The sequence below is a fragment of the Nelusetta ayraudi genome, unplaced genomic scaffold (genome assembly GCF_046127955.1).
Source record: "Nelusetta ayraudi isolate G7.1 ecotype Tasmania unplaced genomic scaffold, CSIRO-AGI_Nayr_v1 ptg000084l, whole genome shotgun sequence".
NCBI classification, from domain to species: domain Eukaryota; kingdom Metazoa; phylum Chordata; class Actinopteri; order Tetraodontiformes; family Monacanthidae; genus Nelusetta; species Nelusetta ayraudi.
In genome coordinates this window covers 3567439-3584040 of record NW_027466134.1, presented here as the reverse complement: position 1 = coordinate 3584040, position 16602 = coordinate 3567439, and the positions used below count along the sequence as shown (strand labels likewise).

Genomic DNA, 16602 nt, shown 5'->3' with positions numbered 1-16602 from the left:
TTCTGATGAAGGTTTTTGAGAACCATTTTCCATTTCAACTTTTTCACTGGGGCTGTCGTTACCTTGACGTGTAGAGTTCAATGTTCTAGGTGCTGCATCACATTGAGTAACTTTAACGACCATTAGTCAACAGATAAGGGCTGGGTGAGTATCTAGATGGAGTCATTCAAGTGTAAAAAAAATAATTGGATGATTTGAATGGATTGACGGTGCTTTTTTTTCCCTTGCCACTGGCTCTGATATGCTTTTCGAGAAGTAAGCGCTACACTTTCCACAAAATGGGCAGTGTGTCTCGTAACGGACCGGAAGCGTGGACCCACGAGCAGAAAGGGGAGAGTGGAGGCAGGGGGTCTTGGATCGATAAGTATTCTCTTTAAACGTAATCCAGTCAGGGGTCAAAACACAGGTAGTCCATCAAAAATCGGGCAAACACGGCAGGGAGGAATCAGGCGAGAAGGTAAAACCGAGGAGGCACGGCGCTGGAAGTTTAGCACCTGAGGTAACGAAGACAACCTGGCAGGAAACACACAAGGGAGCAGGGCTCCATATGCACCAGGTGACAAGACGCAGGTGAGACACATTAGGGAGGAGACGAGTAATTGCACACAGGTGGATGAATCACAGACAGGAAACCAAACTGAAAACATATGATCCTTCAAAACCACGGCCTTGTAGGTAAAAGGTGGAAATATTTCCAAAATAAAATAAAGGAGAATGAAATACATACAGTACACATACAGGCCATTACACATACAGGCCTGTGACATATACGAAGGTCGAGATCCAAAACAGCCTCTTTAGACTGAGTGAGACAAAGACTTGTCTTGCCAGGCCTGTACAGCTCAAACAAAGGGCGTTTACCCACAGGCGCCCTAGGTAACATCCCGGTACGGTACGGGTCGGTATTCAGGCATTTCCACGAGCCCCAGCACGGTCCCAGGGGTTACGATTTTGGTACCTGCCTCCTTGGGGTTCGAAGCGAGCAGAGCTGAGACCGTATGGGTGACTTTAGTTTGAAGGCTATTTGCAAAGTAGAGCCGTTGAATCGTGTCGATAAACCGCTAGCCACCACCGCTAACTCTGTGCTCTGCTTGTGTTGTGTTCGCTGGCAGCGAAACTTAAGAGGCGTCGATTTTGGCTCGCAAGTTTCGTAAGTTTCGCTCCCTATAGCAATTTTTAAACGCTGCTCGCCGGTCGAATAGAGTTGTTGCTGTTTTGTGCTTTGTGTGGACTTAAGTTGTGCGGTTATATTCTTGTCTAATAATAAACGACTGTGAGACTCAAGGTGATCGTTTCAGCGTCTATATCTTCTCTTCTAGGACAGTGTTTTGATACAAGTCAACAATATGAAACAAAATCATTCTAAGCCCTACGAAAATGTCTCGCACAAAACAAAACCACGGTTAATACAAAAAGTGAATCCTATGGTTTCCGGGGACACGGGAGGCACAAAAAAACCTTTGGTCGCCTTGCAACCGTGACTCCGCCCACGCTCAGGTACTGGTCAGGCTTATGGAAATACCTTTCAACCGAGCTGTCCTGTACCGTGAAGGGCTAGCACCAGCCGCACAGGGATAGTGGGTAAACGCCCTAAGAGTTCTGTGACCAATCAAACCTTGTTTATTGTTGGAAGTAGAGCACCAAAATTGGATTTAAAATTGCCATAATAGAGCCCCCTCTAAAAGTGTCATTAAAGAAGAAAACTTGAAACATGGACGCTTCAAAACATTTGTGGAATTGAATTATGCACCAATCTGCCTTTTTTTATGAGTGAAATGTCAGTTTGAAGCAAGGCAGAATTTGTGTAATGGCTTTCAGAGCAAAAGCTGGATCTTTACGTTCTCATCTGAAGGCGATACTGTGCCCCCTCTGTGCCCACTTTCACTTCGATCCCCAATATCAAAGCGGCACAATCAAGAAGCCTCAGTCTTCTGAGCTCCGAATGGTCCGTCTCAAAGACGCATCATATCACACAAACTGCAAAAATGTGGCATGAGAGCAATGTTCAGCAATGGGTTCAGCGGACCAACGCTGATCTGAGTCTTGTGTTAAATTTAAGCATGAGCCAGGGGTCCTCGCCGGTAATTCTCATTTTATTTACCTTTTCCCATTGTTTTGGAATTATTCCGGAAGCCCGGATATGAAAAATGTGATTGCGGCATGGCTCACGGTCCCACATGTGGCTGCCGCTTTAATGAAAACATTGCATTCCTGCTGCGGATCCGTGTGAAAATCTTGCTTTGTTTTAAGTTGCGCCCACGCACGGAAGAGAAACACTGCAGCCCAGACGTCGCATTTTTTGGTTGCCGGGGCTGAATTCAAAACTAAATCAACACGCGGAGGCAGGAAAGAAAAAAAAAAAAAAAAAAAAAATTCAATGACGAGGAGCCAAGAACACCCAGTGGTGCAGGGTGGCGGCTTACATTCCGTTCCATTAAACGCCGGAAAGAAAAAAAAAAAAAAGATTCCCAGGCGGCTCTGCGGCGCAATTACAGCGCTGGTGTGCGGCTGGGATATGAGAATGCCAATGAACGGAGCGCAGATGTGATTTAAGCGGCGGGAACGCACGCCACGCAGCCAGGCGACTGCTGATGTTACGGCGCGTCATTGTGAGGCAAATATAAAGTTATGTCCCTCCATCCATCACTCCGAGTTATTCCTCTCGTTCAGGGTTGAAGGATGCAGGCGCAGCCCCCCCCCCCCAAAGCCCCCAGCCGCCCCCTCCGCCAGCAGCAGCAGGCCACGCCTCTGTGAATGCCGGCTTTTATGTTTGGTTATTTATCACGCAGGTGCCACAGGAAATTAAAGCGCCTTTTGTGGGCTGACAATTGACACCGTATCGGTAATTTGGATCAGGTTTTTTTTTAATTTTTTTATGATTGGTTACACCGGTGTCTTCCTGCCGCTGATCACTGAAATTCTTTGGCGCTTTTGCTCGACTTGTCCTGCGGTAATTAAGTTTATCCAGCAGCAATGATGTCAGGTGCATCCAAGGGCGCAGGGAGGCGGAAAGCTTGCAAATTTTCTTCTCCTTCTTGTTTTTTTTTCAAAATGTTCTTGGTAAAGAGAGTTTTGCGGACACTTAAGACAGTTGCAGTGGAGGCCTGTGATCACTCTCTCTGTACCATCAGTGTCCAAACACGTCATCGTGAGTGTAATAGCACATTACTTGAGGAAAAACATTGTGTGATGGTTTTGTATCCGTCAGTTCCTCATTCGTGATGGAAGCAGCTGCAGCATAACGTTGACATATTATGAGGTCTAACGTTGACGAGCCAAGTCATACCCACACCTCAGCCTTCATCTGCAGTCACACCTGACACAATAGCAATGTGAAACTCTGAGAGTGAGAAAGTCAAGTCTAATAACTAGCCAGATAGCTGCTTACATTATTATTTTGTCTTATTTTATTTTATTTGTATGCACCAACCGTTAATTTTCAAGTCATCTCTCCTCCTCCGCCAGTCTTTAGGGGCTCGGACACACACCTCTGTGTTGCGCTTTCAAAATAAAAGCGTGCAAGATGAATGTTTCAAAATCGAATGCTTTTTTTTTTTCCTTCTACTGCAGTATAATGTGCGTGCGCCTTTCAAACACACGCGGACGTCTAAACGCGGCGCTGGGAATACAGCAGAAAATTCCCCTCTCTTTTCATCCTGCGACATGGTTTAACATCACAGAGGTGTGGGAGAGCGCCCGTGGCCCCCGCGTAGCGCACGTGTGAGCATGCACAGGCCACAGGGGGCCGGGGAGGCAGAGAGAGACAGAGAGACAGAGAGTCTCGGGGTGAGACAGAAACCTGAGCAAAATGACTGCAGACTGGAGACGAGCAGGAGATCCAGCCGACACGCTTGTTGTTTTCTGATGCTACGTCTCTCCAGCTCCCTCCTGCAGCCAGCCATCCATCAACATAAATCAAAATGACATCTGAAGACAGGAATTCTCTTCAAGCTGTAGTTTTTTTTTTTATATTTATTTATTTCTTGTCTAACTCCAATAAGGCAAAAAGAGTTTTGCCCCCATGTTCCTCATGAATTGCTGTAATCAAAAGTGTACTTGTGCACCTCACGGGTGTCATGTCTTGGTTGACGTCTGTCAACGCAACGCAATTAATGATGCGGAGAACACCAGCAAAGCTTCCTTTTAATCATCTCATTTCGTTTTTTGCATCGCCTCACTTCCGTATAAGAAGCTCGTCTCAAGTGCCACTCAAAGCGTCTTTCTTCACCCGGCGGTTTGGGGAAAGTGGAGACGAGAGCGACGTCGTTAAGAGGTATGATTTTAAAAATGTCACTGAGCCGACTCCTAACGATCTTCACCACCTAAAGATGAAACACAAACGGTTCGTCCCCGACTCTCAAATTTGACACTTTTCTTGCTGCTTTTGTGTAACTTTTCTGCACATTGTGTCTCCGAGCTTGTTCTGCTTCATTGGCACATTGGAATTTAGCAAAAATTAAAAAAACAAAAAACAATTTGATTCATTTCCTTGACTTCTTTTAACTGAGGACTTTAAATTGGAATGTCCAAAAATCAAGTGAATTCGTTTTTCATCTTTCAAAATGAACCGAAACACGGCCCATTTTTAGCAGAACATCTTTGAACTGAAGCCTTGTCTCACTTCAGCCAGCTGCTGTTTCATGTTTCATTAAGCTTTTTATGCAATCTGATAGCAATATCACACGTTTGCTGACGCCACTAATGTCGCACAAAGTGTTTGGAACAAAGAAAGAAAGCACATAGAAACCAACTGGCCAGTCAGGGATAGATGAATTAATTAGCCAACGGTTGCAGGCGCTGCTGCTAATTAATGAACAAAATAATCATTGTAAGATAAAAAAAAAAAAGCATGTTGTCACAGGACAACTTCGTCTCACAACATTTCTGTCCCGAGCAAGTCATTGGATTGGACGAGAGACGCTGCCATACACTACAGCAGCTCCGGGATGTTTACAAGATGTAACCTTCCGCTTCAAAGTTGTTCTTAATAATCATTAATTACAGGCTCTGCCGCTCACTGGTGTGAAGAACAGCGTGCAGCAACCGAGCCAGCCTCGGCTCATTGGAATAATTTATGTTTGCGGGAACAAATTACAGATTCAATAAACTATATAAATAACCTGAGTTTAATAAAAGCAATATCAGAATCGTGAGACGTGCGGAGTCGGCCTGAGCAGAGCAGAGTTGTATCAAGAGGCTTATATGTAGCGTGATATTCATGCCAATAAGGTAAGAATGCCCATTAGGACAGGCCAAAGTGAGATTTGTCTAATTACAAATACAACTACAGAGTGCAACCTTTTTTTCTTTTTAAAACAGACAAAGCTGAGCAAAGCTGTTACAGAAAAAAGGAGATACCATGGAAACGGTGAAAGTGCTCATTTTACAAGCAAGTTTGGAATTTTTTTTATTTTTTTCAAATTTCATTATTTTTCCTGTTTGAATGGGTTCATTTTTCTCCCCACAAAGATGTTTGTCTGACAGCCTAGATTTCTTATCTAATCTAAAGTTGCAAAGAGAAGAACAATTGCGTAACCTTTGGCTTCTTTTCCTGACGAGGTGAATCGCTTCTGCCTTTAATTGAATCCCAACAAAAAGGGGCCGTGATGTAAAACACGTGACGTACGCCATCTATAGACCACACATAAAAATGTATTTTATTTAGAGTATTAACAAATCGTATTGTACATTTCATAGACAGTGTTTCGTAGCTTCTCTTTCACAAACAAACAGCTTTATAAAAATAAAAGCACAAGGAACATATATTGTGATTGTGGTGTTTTTTTTGTTGTTTTTTTTCCTCATAAAATCTGAACACGGTGTCCACTCGTTCACTTTATCTTTTTTTTTTATTTATTTATATTCTTACAAAAGTGTGTAGTTGCGCTTAAAAAGACGGGCGACTTGTACTGAAAGCTTGAAACAATTAAGCGCCAAAACGAGTCCCGGATTAAAACCTTATGATCTGTCAGAGGGTTTCATGTTTATTTTTGCAGCCATGAAAATAAATGTAACACGAGAAGTTCAAAGGAAGAAAGGAAAAAAAAACAAAACATGCCGTGTGTACGAAGTGGATTTTGTGTGTGTGTGTGTGTGTGTGTGTGTGTTGGATTATTACATTGCTTGAGTAATATTTCATCAGCAAACTCCTGCATCTGTGTGTGAGTGACTTAAATTTGTGCAACCTACAGACGTCAGCACATTGGCAAGATGAGCGGCGGCGGAGCTTTAAATTCATTTTATCCACTTATTATTTTCAGTGAGAGAGAGAGATAGACAGAGTGAGAGAGTGAGAGAGAGAGAGAGAGAGAAAGAGAGAGAGAGAGAGAAAGAATAAGCTATGAGGCAAAATTGGTGAAATCCTCCTCGGTTCTACAGTGTTGTACAAATTTATAGGAAAAAAGCCGACATTAGAATCTAAAATACGCTCTCAGGATCCACAACCACGACAAAAAAAAAACGTCCCCTAAACGTCCCTTCCGAACGGCTCCGGAGTCGCTCTCAACCGTCGCCGGCGCCGCGCGACAACTGCGCCGCCATCTGTGCGACCTGGCCCCCCCGCCCACTTATTAGCTACATAATTTGGTCGTCTCGTATTCCATCGAGTGCGGCTGCTTGGCGCTGAACGTCTGCAGCGCCGCCTGGATTCTGGCGACGTCCGTGGTGGACAGCTTCAGCCGGTGCCGCAGCAGACAGGAGAAGAGGTCCAGGGGCTGAGCCCCGGGCGGGGACAGCCGGTTGACCCGATCGCGGATCTCCAGCAGCTGCAGCAGGGCCGAATCCTGCGATCCCTGAGTGTACGGATAGTCCAGCTGCAGGATCAGGTCCTGGATGGCGTCCGGGTCGAAGTGCATGCTGTAGCCGTACATCTGGATGCTGTTGATCTTCATGTAGCCCAGGTTCTGCCCGGGTTCCAGGTACTCCAGGGGCTCGTAGTACACGCTTCCGTTCCCGCTGGCGGCGGGGCCCCTGATGCGGCTCCGCAGGTAAAAGTGAACCGTCTCGAAAAAGGTTTTCCACTTGTTCCCCAACGTCAAGGTCCAGTTGTAGCAGTCGTAGGGCAGGTCTAGTTTAGTCCTCTCCCAGTCGGGGTAGTTGTTCTGGTCGATGGGCATGATCCAGCTTTCCGAGTGGCTCCCCCCGAACGGGTTGATGTAGACCGACAGCAAGGGGTCCAGCGTGCTGTTCTTGGTAAGGCAGAACTGGAGCGACATGCCCAGGAGCATGTGGACGTGGTTGGACTTGTACTTGTTGCTCTTGAGCGTCAGCAGCATCCTCTTCCGCCAGGACGGGTCGAACCAGCTGTTGAGCCGGACGTCGTTGCTGACAAAGATGCCGTGGACGCCGATGCGGCTGTCGCGCCGCTGCAGGAGGAAGCGCTGCTCCACGTCCTGCAGGTCCGTCTCGAAGCCGATGTAGTGGTCGGTGGAGTCGGGCACCTCGCTGCGGCACGCGCCCTGGCTCAGCATGTGGCCCTGGTTGCAGGTGGCGCAGCGGGAGCGGTTCTCGTAGGAGCAGGAGGCGCAGGAGGTGCCCTCGCCCACCGCGCAGGGGATCACGCCCTGGCACGGCGGGTGCTCGTAGGGGCACGAGCAGCTCCGGGTCTCCTCCAGGTAGGAGCCGATGTGGCTGTTCTCGCTGCAGTACATGATGGAGAGGATGTAGTTCAGCCAGTAGCTGAAGGGCCTGCAGCAAGGGAGGAGGCGAGGAGGGGTGTGAAGGGTTGCTGTTAGTAACAGTTGCAAAAATGAAAACAGTCATTTTAATGGCAGTTTGTAAAGCGAAAGAGCAGTTTGTTTCAGAAAGGGTTCATCTAGATTCTGGACTTCTGAAATATCGGCCAAAAATAAACTTTGAGGGTTCAATCTGTGGAGATTTTGAGAAGAAACAACAACATCAAGTGGTTACATTTTAGATTGCAGCGCTCACCCCCTCACCCTCCCTCTCCCGAGCTTGCCAGTGAACTACAATGGCCCACACACCCAAACCTGGAAACCTCGTTCACCTTCTTCTTTGTTGGTTTATTTGAGGAAGTGAGCGTTCACTGTAAATATGAAACACACACGCTGTCAGGCAGCCGGATTGTCCACACCAGGCTTCCTTAGAAATATGGCGGTGCAAGATGGCAGTTAACTGGAAGCGAGACCCTTGATCTATGTATACTCTTATATATAAATAAGAATCGTTCTATGGTAGAAAAAACAATTTACTTTTACAGTACATTGTACTGTGAGTATACACCTTTACGTTTTCAACACTACAGAAATTGGCAATGAGGCCAAATTTCACATACTGGACACAGTATAAAGCCCCTGAAATAAAGTAAAGAAAACTCTTCTCTCCTGTTTGCACCTCCGTCCTTGTGCAAAGTGATATTATTGCTTTGGGGATTCCGCTTTTTATTGTCAGTGGCAAGAAAACATCGCCGACTTCTCGCATCTCTCTGATCCGACGCCTGGTCTAACAATGCAGCAGGGGAGGAACGCATGAAGGTCGACAGTCCTCCACTGTTCTGTATCGATTCAGGTCCTCTGGAGACTTGAGCTTGCTAACCAAGGTCTGCATTCAAGCATTCCATTCAGACCCACTGACACTCCAAGACTTCAGGCACTTTCCTCTAAATATGACAGGTTCATTAAAATGGGCTTTTTTTTATTAAAGTAAGCTGAAGATATGCAGTGGTGGAGAAAAAGTTTTTCATATCGTATGCGTTTGTGATGGACTGCACTGCACCAAGAATCAGTCTTAAGTCACCAAGTGCAGTTTATTGTAGTGCAGTCACCAACATTCACCCACATGCTGCACGTGCGCTGCTCCCTCAGCTCAGAAGGCCCTTGCAACACATCCAGAGTACAAGATTCCACGAACGAGAGGAATTTCATTTTCTTATTTTGTCTTTTTAAACAACAACATCATTTCCATTTCCGTTTGCTTCTGTGCCTCTGATGATTCACCCTTTTGAAACACAAAAAAATAATCTCTGGCAAATACGTAATCACAATAACTGAGATTGAGTCAAATGTTCCACTACTGTAGAAGTTAAACAGCTGTAAATATTGAAGACCTTTCTGACTCTGACACTAAAAACAGTTAAACGACTTCAGTCACGATAAGCACAGTGTTTCACTGTGCACTGGGAATACCCTGCATTCCTAAATAGTTCAAGACCTTCTGGTTCAGTGCATGAAAATCTACTCGTGGAATACTACTATTGATATCACTGCTAAAATTTCTGACCAAAAATATCAGATAGTGAATGAATCTGCTCTTTGCCCCGAAACAACAGTTTCGTTCTAAAATAAGATCTGGCTGTTATAAGTTTATTTCCGTGTTATCGTGCATCATCATCAGCGTAATGAGTCACATGCAGAGACTCGGAGTAAACACGGCATTATGTTTCGTGACAGCCTCAGAAAGTAAAGCAGCAAATTCAAATTCCGGAGATCCTTTGTGACTGGGGAGCAGATGGACTGCATGAGAAGCGTAATATCACGAATGAGTTTTTAAATTCCTATCTGCCACATCTGTCACACTTGTAAGTTCCCTTTGTTCTCCAGCAAAGGTGGCACGTTTGTTTGTGCTCGGGTGCAGCTGCTAAATTAATTAACAGGAAACAATGAGGCTTGTATAAGTCATTTACATTCAAAGGGTAATTTTGTGTGGGAAAAAAAGACCAAAACGAAACCAAAACAGCAAAGGCGTTCCAAACAGTTGTTTGCCTAAATAATAGCTGTGCTGTGCAGAAGGTTTGGTGTCACGTGGAGTTTCAACTTTGATGATGAATTTAAGATCAAAGGCATGAAATATCAGCAAAGTTTCTGTTTTGCTGTGTGTTTACTAACTGGGAGAGTTCTAGGTTTTTAGAGACAGAGACTTTTTTCGGGACCAAATTTAGATACGTAAGAGATAGATACAAAAGAAAGCATACAAATGGTTCAATGCTGAGGTCTAGTGACTGTTGAAAGCAAGCGATAGGAAAAAAAATAAAGGTATGCAGGCTATTTCAAGCAATGACACTTGAGGGATGATTGACACCTGCATTTCAAGGAACTGATGGTTTGTCTCTCAAGTTCGCGTCAAATACGGTAATTGTATATATTTAAATTTGACAGAAAATAATGGCAGAAAAAAACGATTCTGCTCAGACACACACACACACACACACACACACACACACACACGCACACACACACACAGCCTGTCCACCCTGGTGACCCTGAGTGCAGGGAAAGATAAAAATAAAGATATTATTAGTAATATTGTTAGTCAATGATTGACTTTATCCCATATAATTTTTCCATCGCAGTAAAATCACAAAAGTTAGCTGCACATCCAGAGCGGCGGCAGATACATGATGTCATCGCACGGCTTTGTTCACCCACCAAAGCGTCTCCATCGTCTTTCAAACTCCACGGACACCGGCAACCGTGACACGCAGAACAAGCAAGCCAAAAAAAGTCGACAAAAAACGCGACAAAAACAACCCGCAAAGTTGACTGTAGGACGTTGGCATGTGGCTTCGACACCATGTGGTAGCGGGGAGGGCTTGGCGGGGAGCAGCGGGGCTCCGCAGTCTTCCAGCCACCGCCAGCTGGTGACGGGGAAAACGCACCGTGGAGATGATTTACAGTGACTCCAACCGAGAGTGTGACTCTCAGTCATTAGTCAGCGTCCTGCGCGGCTCCAGACAGTAACGTCCCAGGGTGCGGGGGGCGGGGGGGGTTAGGGTTAGGGGACTGGACAGACTGGGTGCAGCACTGGCACTGCACTCTGAGACGACAGATTTCTGCTCTATTAAAACAAATAAACATGCAATGACAATAAATGGTGTACGTGTGCGCGTGCGTTTAGACTGCCCGGCTTCAAAACAGGTGTACGTGACAATATTTGGCAGCATCCCAGCGCTAATTATAGTCCAAGTCAAAATCCGGGCGCTGCAAACCCCGGGGACTCACAATGTACCCACGCACACTTTTGCACCAACGCTTTGTCTCCAGAACTCGGCGGCGAGCATCTCACCCTGCGAGCGGAGGCTGTGCACGGCGAGACGGAGGAGGCCGTGCTCGCCCGCGGGAAAAAAAAGAGCCGCATTGTTGTCAGCGGGACGCGTGAACTGTCGGCGAGATGCTGAGCTCGCGCCGCAATCTGTCGTCCGTCGCCTCCTTTCAGACTGGTCGGTTCAGTCGTCTAGCATTTCTCAGCCTCTCTCTCTCTCTCTCTCTCTCACTCTCTCTCACTATTATATATATATACCTGTATATATATATATATATATACATTTTTTTTTTTTTTACATATGTAAGCAACAGAAACAAAAAGAGCAAACATAACGTGACTTGCGTTCATTCTGTGAGAACAACAGCAACAAAAAAAAAACAGCCGAGCTTGATTTTTTTTTTTTTTTTAAAGCACACGAGACAGCACATTGATCCAGACACTAATGTGACAAAGGATGATACATTTTGTTTGCTTTTTGAAAACTCTGTCAAGCACCATGATGTTTCACTGAGTGAATAAAGAACACAGAGTGAAGTGAATATTTCCTTTGCAGGAAGGGGACTGTTTGAAAACGTAATGCTGTGCTTTGCGGAATAAACAAACAAAAAAAAAATCTTTGAACTGCAAGAAAAAAAAAAACAACATATTTCTTTTTAACAAAAATAATCTTTTCTCACAGTTAAATACGAGAAAGTGTAAAATATATTCCAGGTCAACTAAATTGCTGTGAACATCAGCAAAATGAAGTTACAAACACCGAACAATCGTTCGGACTCGATGTCGTTGGTGCAGCCGTCGCTCAACTTGTGTACGAGTGTTCCAGTAGAATATCCACTCCACACACATACTCTCGGTGACTCTCTGGGACTCTTTTGAATGTATAATCTAGTCAGTTGCAACTTGCTGCGCACTCAGTATTACATCATTCCATTTCTTTTCTCATTCTCGCTGGTTTCGAGTTGAGCTCCTACCGATATTTGCTAAGCTCACTGCAAATTGCCATCAGGCCCTGAAATGTTGCATCGCCGTGTTATATTATATCGCTAACGTTGGACTTTTAACAAAGGCAACAGATGCAAATGAGTCCTGCAGCTATTCACGTGACAAGGAGCTCAGTGGAGATTTCTTTCTGTTTTTTTCCAAAGAGCCACCGTGAACTTGGGAAATGCTAAGAAAATAAAGAGAAGGCACAGTATTTATTCAGCCCTTAACGTCCTCCCGCTCTCCTTCCCTGCCAGATGGATGGTGCACTTCCTAAGCCCATAGTTCAATGAGCCTTTTATTTGTAAAAGATTAAGATAAAAAAAATGTGACTGAAGCATCCAGGTGCCAGGAAAAGCAAAGAACTTGGGCAATGAATTCAGCAGTCTACGCCTGCGTACAATATCAGCGTTGAAAAATATAGGGCGGTTTTGTCCAAACACACAGGCGCCCGCTGAAATGTTAACCACAATAGATCCACAATGAATGTATTGCGGCTTCTGAAAGCGCAGTATTTTGCAAGGACACGTCGTCTCCACAGTGATTCCACATTCCACAATTTGCTCTAATGATACATATGTTTTTGGACACCTCATGCATTTGTGATGTCGTGTATTGTGCTATGGATCAGTCTGAAGTCTCCATGTGCAGTCCTCCATTCTATAGGTGCCACAGTTAAGTGAGTAAGTGCATCTTCCAGATGTGTCACACACAGATTTCAGGTTTATGCTGTCCAACTGTTTGTAGTGATGCATCCGTGTCTTAATATATAAGCGTTCTGATTAAACTACATTTCCGGCCCTTCACATCATCCAGTGTATTTCAGTATCCTTCACACCCCCACAGCTCTGCAGAGAGGAGACAGTCCACTCCGACTGCGACACAAACACCGCCTGGTCGCCGTCTACCTGCACATGGAAGTCAGCGCTAAGTCCTCCAATTCTAATGAGGCTCATTTGCATTGAAGAGGGAATAATTTTGCTCCAAATTCATGCAAATGACCAAATAAAACATGTTCAAAACAGACGGGCAAGTGAGGACTCAAAAAGGAGTAAATAAATGAAAATCATTAGGAGTGTGCAGATGCCTGAGTATCTATTTAACTTTATCAGCTATGAAAGTATTGCATGTTGGCAGCCTGAGGTCACTTAGCCCAGCTAACAACCTCGCCTCCTTTAATCCTCATCACTGATTTGTGCAAGACAACCCTGATCCGTGCAGAAACTTTGCCCATTCCGTCCAGCGTCCCTGCATCTGATTACATTGGTGCCTCTCCGGAACTACTGATGAGGCATTACGTTTTTGAAAGCGTGTCCCATTTCACATATGTAGATTTTGCCATTTCCTCATATAAAGTCCCCCAAGGGGGCCAAGGGATCTGGCCGTAGAGATAAGTGATTGAATTAAGCTACGGCTAAGACGGGAAAACTCTTCCAACTTTGTGCTTGAAAGGATAATCCCCCCCGCTACACGGCCATTACCGCCTCTTTCCATGGCCTTTTCCATCATGTTTCGCAGGACTCGAGCTGCAGTCAGCCATTAAAAGTTAGCGAGGGCGAGCAGGTGCAACCTGCAGGAATCAAAAGTCCGGGCCGTCTGAAAGATTTGACTCTGCTATCTGTGTGGGAGCTCAGCTGAGGCAACTTTGCCATTCAACTCCGACAGCGTCGGTTCTGCAAACACTGCGAAGAGAATCTCGGGATGCTCCGCCACCAAATGATGTTTTGGCCAGTTTTCTCCGCAGCAGTGCTCAGTGTGTGGTGTGCAAATAAGGAGCAATAGCCATTTGTTTGAGCATCTGCTCCTTTTATAACACTGCTCATCTGAAACAAAAAGCCAGAAAAATACAGATTGCATGAGAACACTTTCCCCTCCATTTACTGGCTGGTTAAATGTCCCGTCATTAAAAAAAATAAATAAATAAATAAATAAGATGAATGGAATGTGGCCAGGGAGCGAAGAAATAAATGATGCAAATGCCAGTAAATAGCTCATGAAGCTGCACTATTTGGTCAGATTAAACACCACCCGACACTTTATCCCATTCACTTCCCTAAGGTTGCCAGACACAGTCAATGTCCACCAAGTCACCTGGGCACACGATGTATTCCAGTACACTAACATTTTGTGACTCCCTTCGATGTCAAAATCTAATGGATGTTGAGCGTGTTTGATTTGCTGTTTCAAGCGACGCCGCCTTCCTGCTGATCTATGATCAAAGTCGACTCGGTGTAGAAAAATATCCCCGGTGAGCATCTGAAGCGTGCCGTGCTTTTGGAAGGCGTCAGAGATGCTGTCGCTCTGGTGCCGCACAGTGAACAGTGGAATCTGATGGATTGACTTGAGTGATTCTATTTGCTCCAGAGTGCTCCGCGGTGGTCCTGCCAGCAGCCTTGACTGAAGTGTTTTGGGGTTGTGGCTTCTAAGTTAGTTGCAAAAGTGATTTAACAAAGAACTTAAAGAATATAAAGAACTTAGTCTGATGTAATGCTTTGTAAACATTGAAATTACAATTAAAATGTCCACCAGTCAAACAACAACAACTACTACTACTACTACTACTACTACTACTACTACTACTACTACTACTACTACTACATAATGAATATCATCGAGCTACTACTACTACCCGAAGTGCTAATTTTCAAACACAAACACACTATTTTTACATACATACTACCACCACTACCACCAGCACTACTACTACTACTACTGCCAATAATAATAATAATAATAATAATAATAATAATAATAATAATAATAATAATGATGATAATAAAGAATACGTCAAAAGATTAAAAAAAAACCCACTGAAGACGAAAGTGGATTCCTCATATAAACCTTCATGGTTTCAGACTCTAATTTTTTTTGCTCCCGCCCACCAACAACAAAGACTTGAGGATGATCATTATGATGACGAGTTTGCGTCCGACCCCCTCAGAGACCGGTTAGCCAATGGGAAAAACGTCCGAACTTTGCATCGTCTTTTAAAACACTGCAAAGTTTAATTTCACAGTAGGGTGGCTTTGATTTTCTGGATGTAAAGGAGATGTGGGCCGTGCAGCCAAGTCATCAGGTGTGACACCGTAGCTCACCTCAGCGGAAACCTCGGCTGAATATCAAAGTCCTCACATATTGTGGGCGATATTAGCATAATGCCTAGTTGGAGGGATAACAAAAGCCCTGTGCAGGGTGAGCCGAAGAAAGTAAATGAGCGGCGCTCACAGCTCCGCTTGAAAAGAGCTTGTGATGTAGCTCGGAGGCTGAGCGGAATTTTCGCTTATTATTATTTTCTTTTTTCCTGACACACACATACACACTCGTGCTCTTCGCCGATCGGCAACAACAGAAAGGTCAGCAGGAACGCTCGTCTCGCGCCTCACCTCTCCCGCAGCATGATAATTTTGGGCCGGGTTCGACACCTCTTGCTGAGGGTGAAGAGCTTGTTGACGATCCGCCGCGCTTTGCTCACGAGCTGCTGCCCGCTGAGCTCCAGCTGCTTGTAGCGCTGCAGAACGGACGCCTCCGACTTCCAGAAGTACTGGATGGTGGACGCGTTGAGGGCGTAGGTTGTGGGCAGCCTCCGGACAAAGTTCTGGAACTCATCTGCAAGGCAAGGCAGACACGCACAGTCATGACTTTTCCTTTTTTCTTCTCGTTTGTATTTTGTTTGAAAGTGCAGCACAGGCCAGACTTAATTCAGTCAGAATTAATTCAGAGTAAAATGGGCGAATCGCCTCACAAGGGGCAACATTTGCTGGAGAGCTACAGGGCAAAAGCGGGAACGATACTGCATGACGCATATGCTAATGGGGAGAGGCACGGCTAAATAAGGAGCGTGAGTATGAAAATCCCCCCCAACCCCTCTCTTCTCACTCTCTCTCTCTCTCTCTCTTCTCTCTGTCTCTCTCTCTCTCTCTCAGCCCGCATGAGATAAAACCGAACGGGCAGCGAGCGCAGAGGACAATATCCACGGAGACGCCATTCGATCACAATATCATCATCGCCGTAATCGCGATTAAGCGAAGGGGAGAATCGATGTGCAAGCTGCACCGTCTGTAATTAGTTAACGCTGTCCTTATAATGCGGCATCTGATTAGAAAACCAATTAAGGGTCAATGGCTTCCCAGGCGATTATACAACGGGGGTTTACACGTCTCTGTGAAATTAATAAATGATTAAACAGCTTGTAATAAAACACTGCATGGGCGTGTGTGTGTGTGTGTGTGTGTTTGTGTGTGTGTGCTTATCATTATCGTTTTTTTTTTTTTTTTTAATAAGGGATGTTCTCCCGGGTATAAGAGAAGTCTCGTCAAGCATATTTGTCCATTGCAGGAGTTGACTTGTTTGTTCATTACGGCGATGCTGGAAGAAAAGTTTCCAAGCCGTCTTGCCGCACTTTGGGCACACGGGCGTTCTGTGCACTTTGGGCGTCCCGTGTTGAAGGAGCCGCCCTCTTTCCGAGAAACCTTGACGACATGGTAAAGTCACACTTTTCCATCAAGGAAACAATTGCTTGTCCTTGCAGACCCACTCACCCCGATCGTTATTATCACGTCCGCCGGCAATTTCGACAAGGTGCCGGCACTTCAAAATAAAAGTCTCAGAGGATTTGGAGGAGAA

At 45.2% G+C, this 16602-nt stretch overlaps 1 protein-coding gene and 1 long non-coding RNA gene across 2 annotated transcripts in view; one reads left to right on the top strand and one right to left on the bottom strand.

The window, feature by feature from the left end:
* Positions 1-16602, top strand: part of LOC142900829 (uncharacterized) — a 162424-nt gene that overhangs the window by 134648 nt on the left and 11174 nt on the right. The gene's annotated exons all lie outside the window — the stretch shown is intronic.
* The window catches only part of LOC142900819 (BMP/retinoic acid-inducible neural-specific protein 3-like), a 53343-nt gene continuing 42373 nt past the window's right edge, over positions 5633-16602 (bottom strand). Inside the window, exons 7-8 of the mRNA XM_076045360.1 lie at positions 15363-15585; positions 5633-7686 (exon numbers count right to left, since the gene is read on the bottom strand). Of these exons, the coding sequence (XP_075901475.1) occupies positions 6570-7686; positions 15363-15585 (1340 nt within the window). The 3' untranslated portion in view covers positions 5633-6569. The remainder of the gene's footprint in view (positions 7687-15362; positions 15586-16602) is intronic.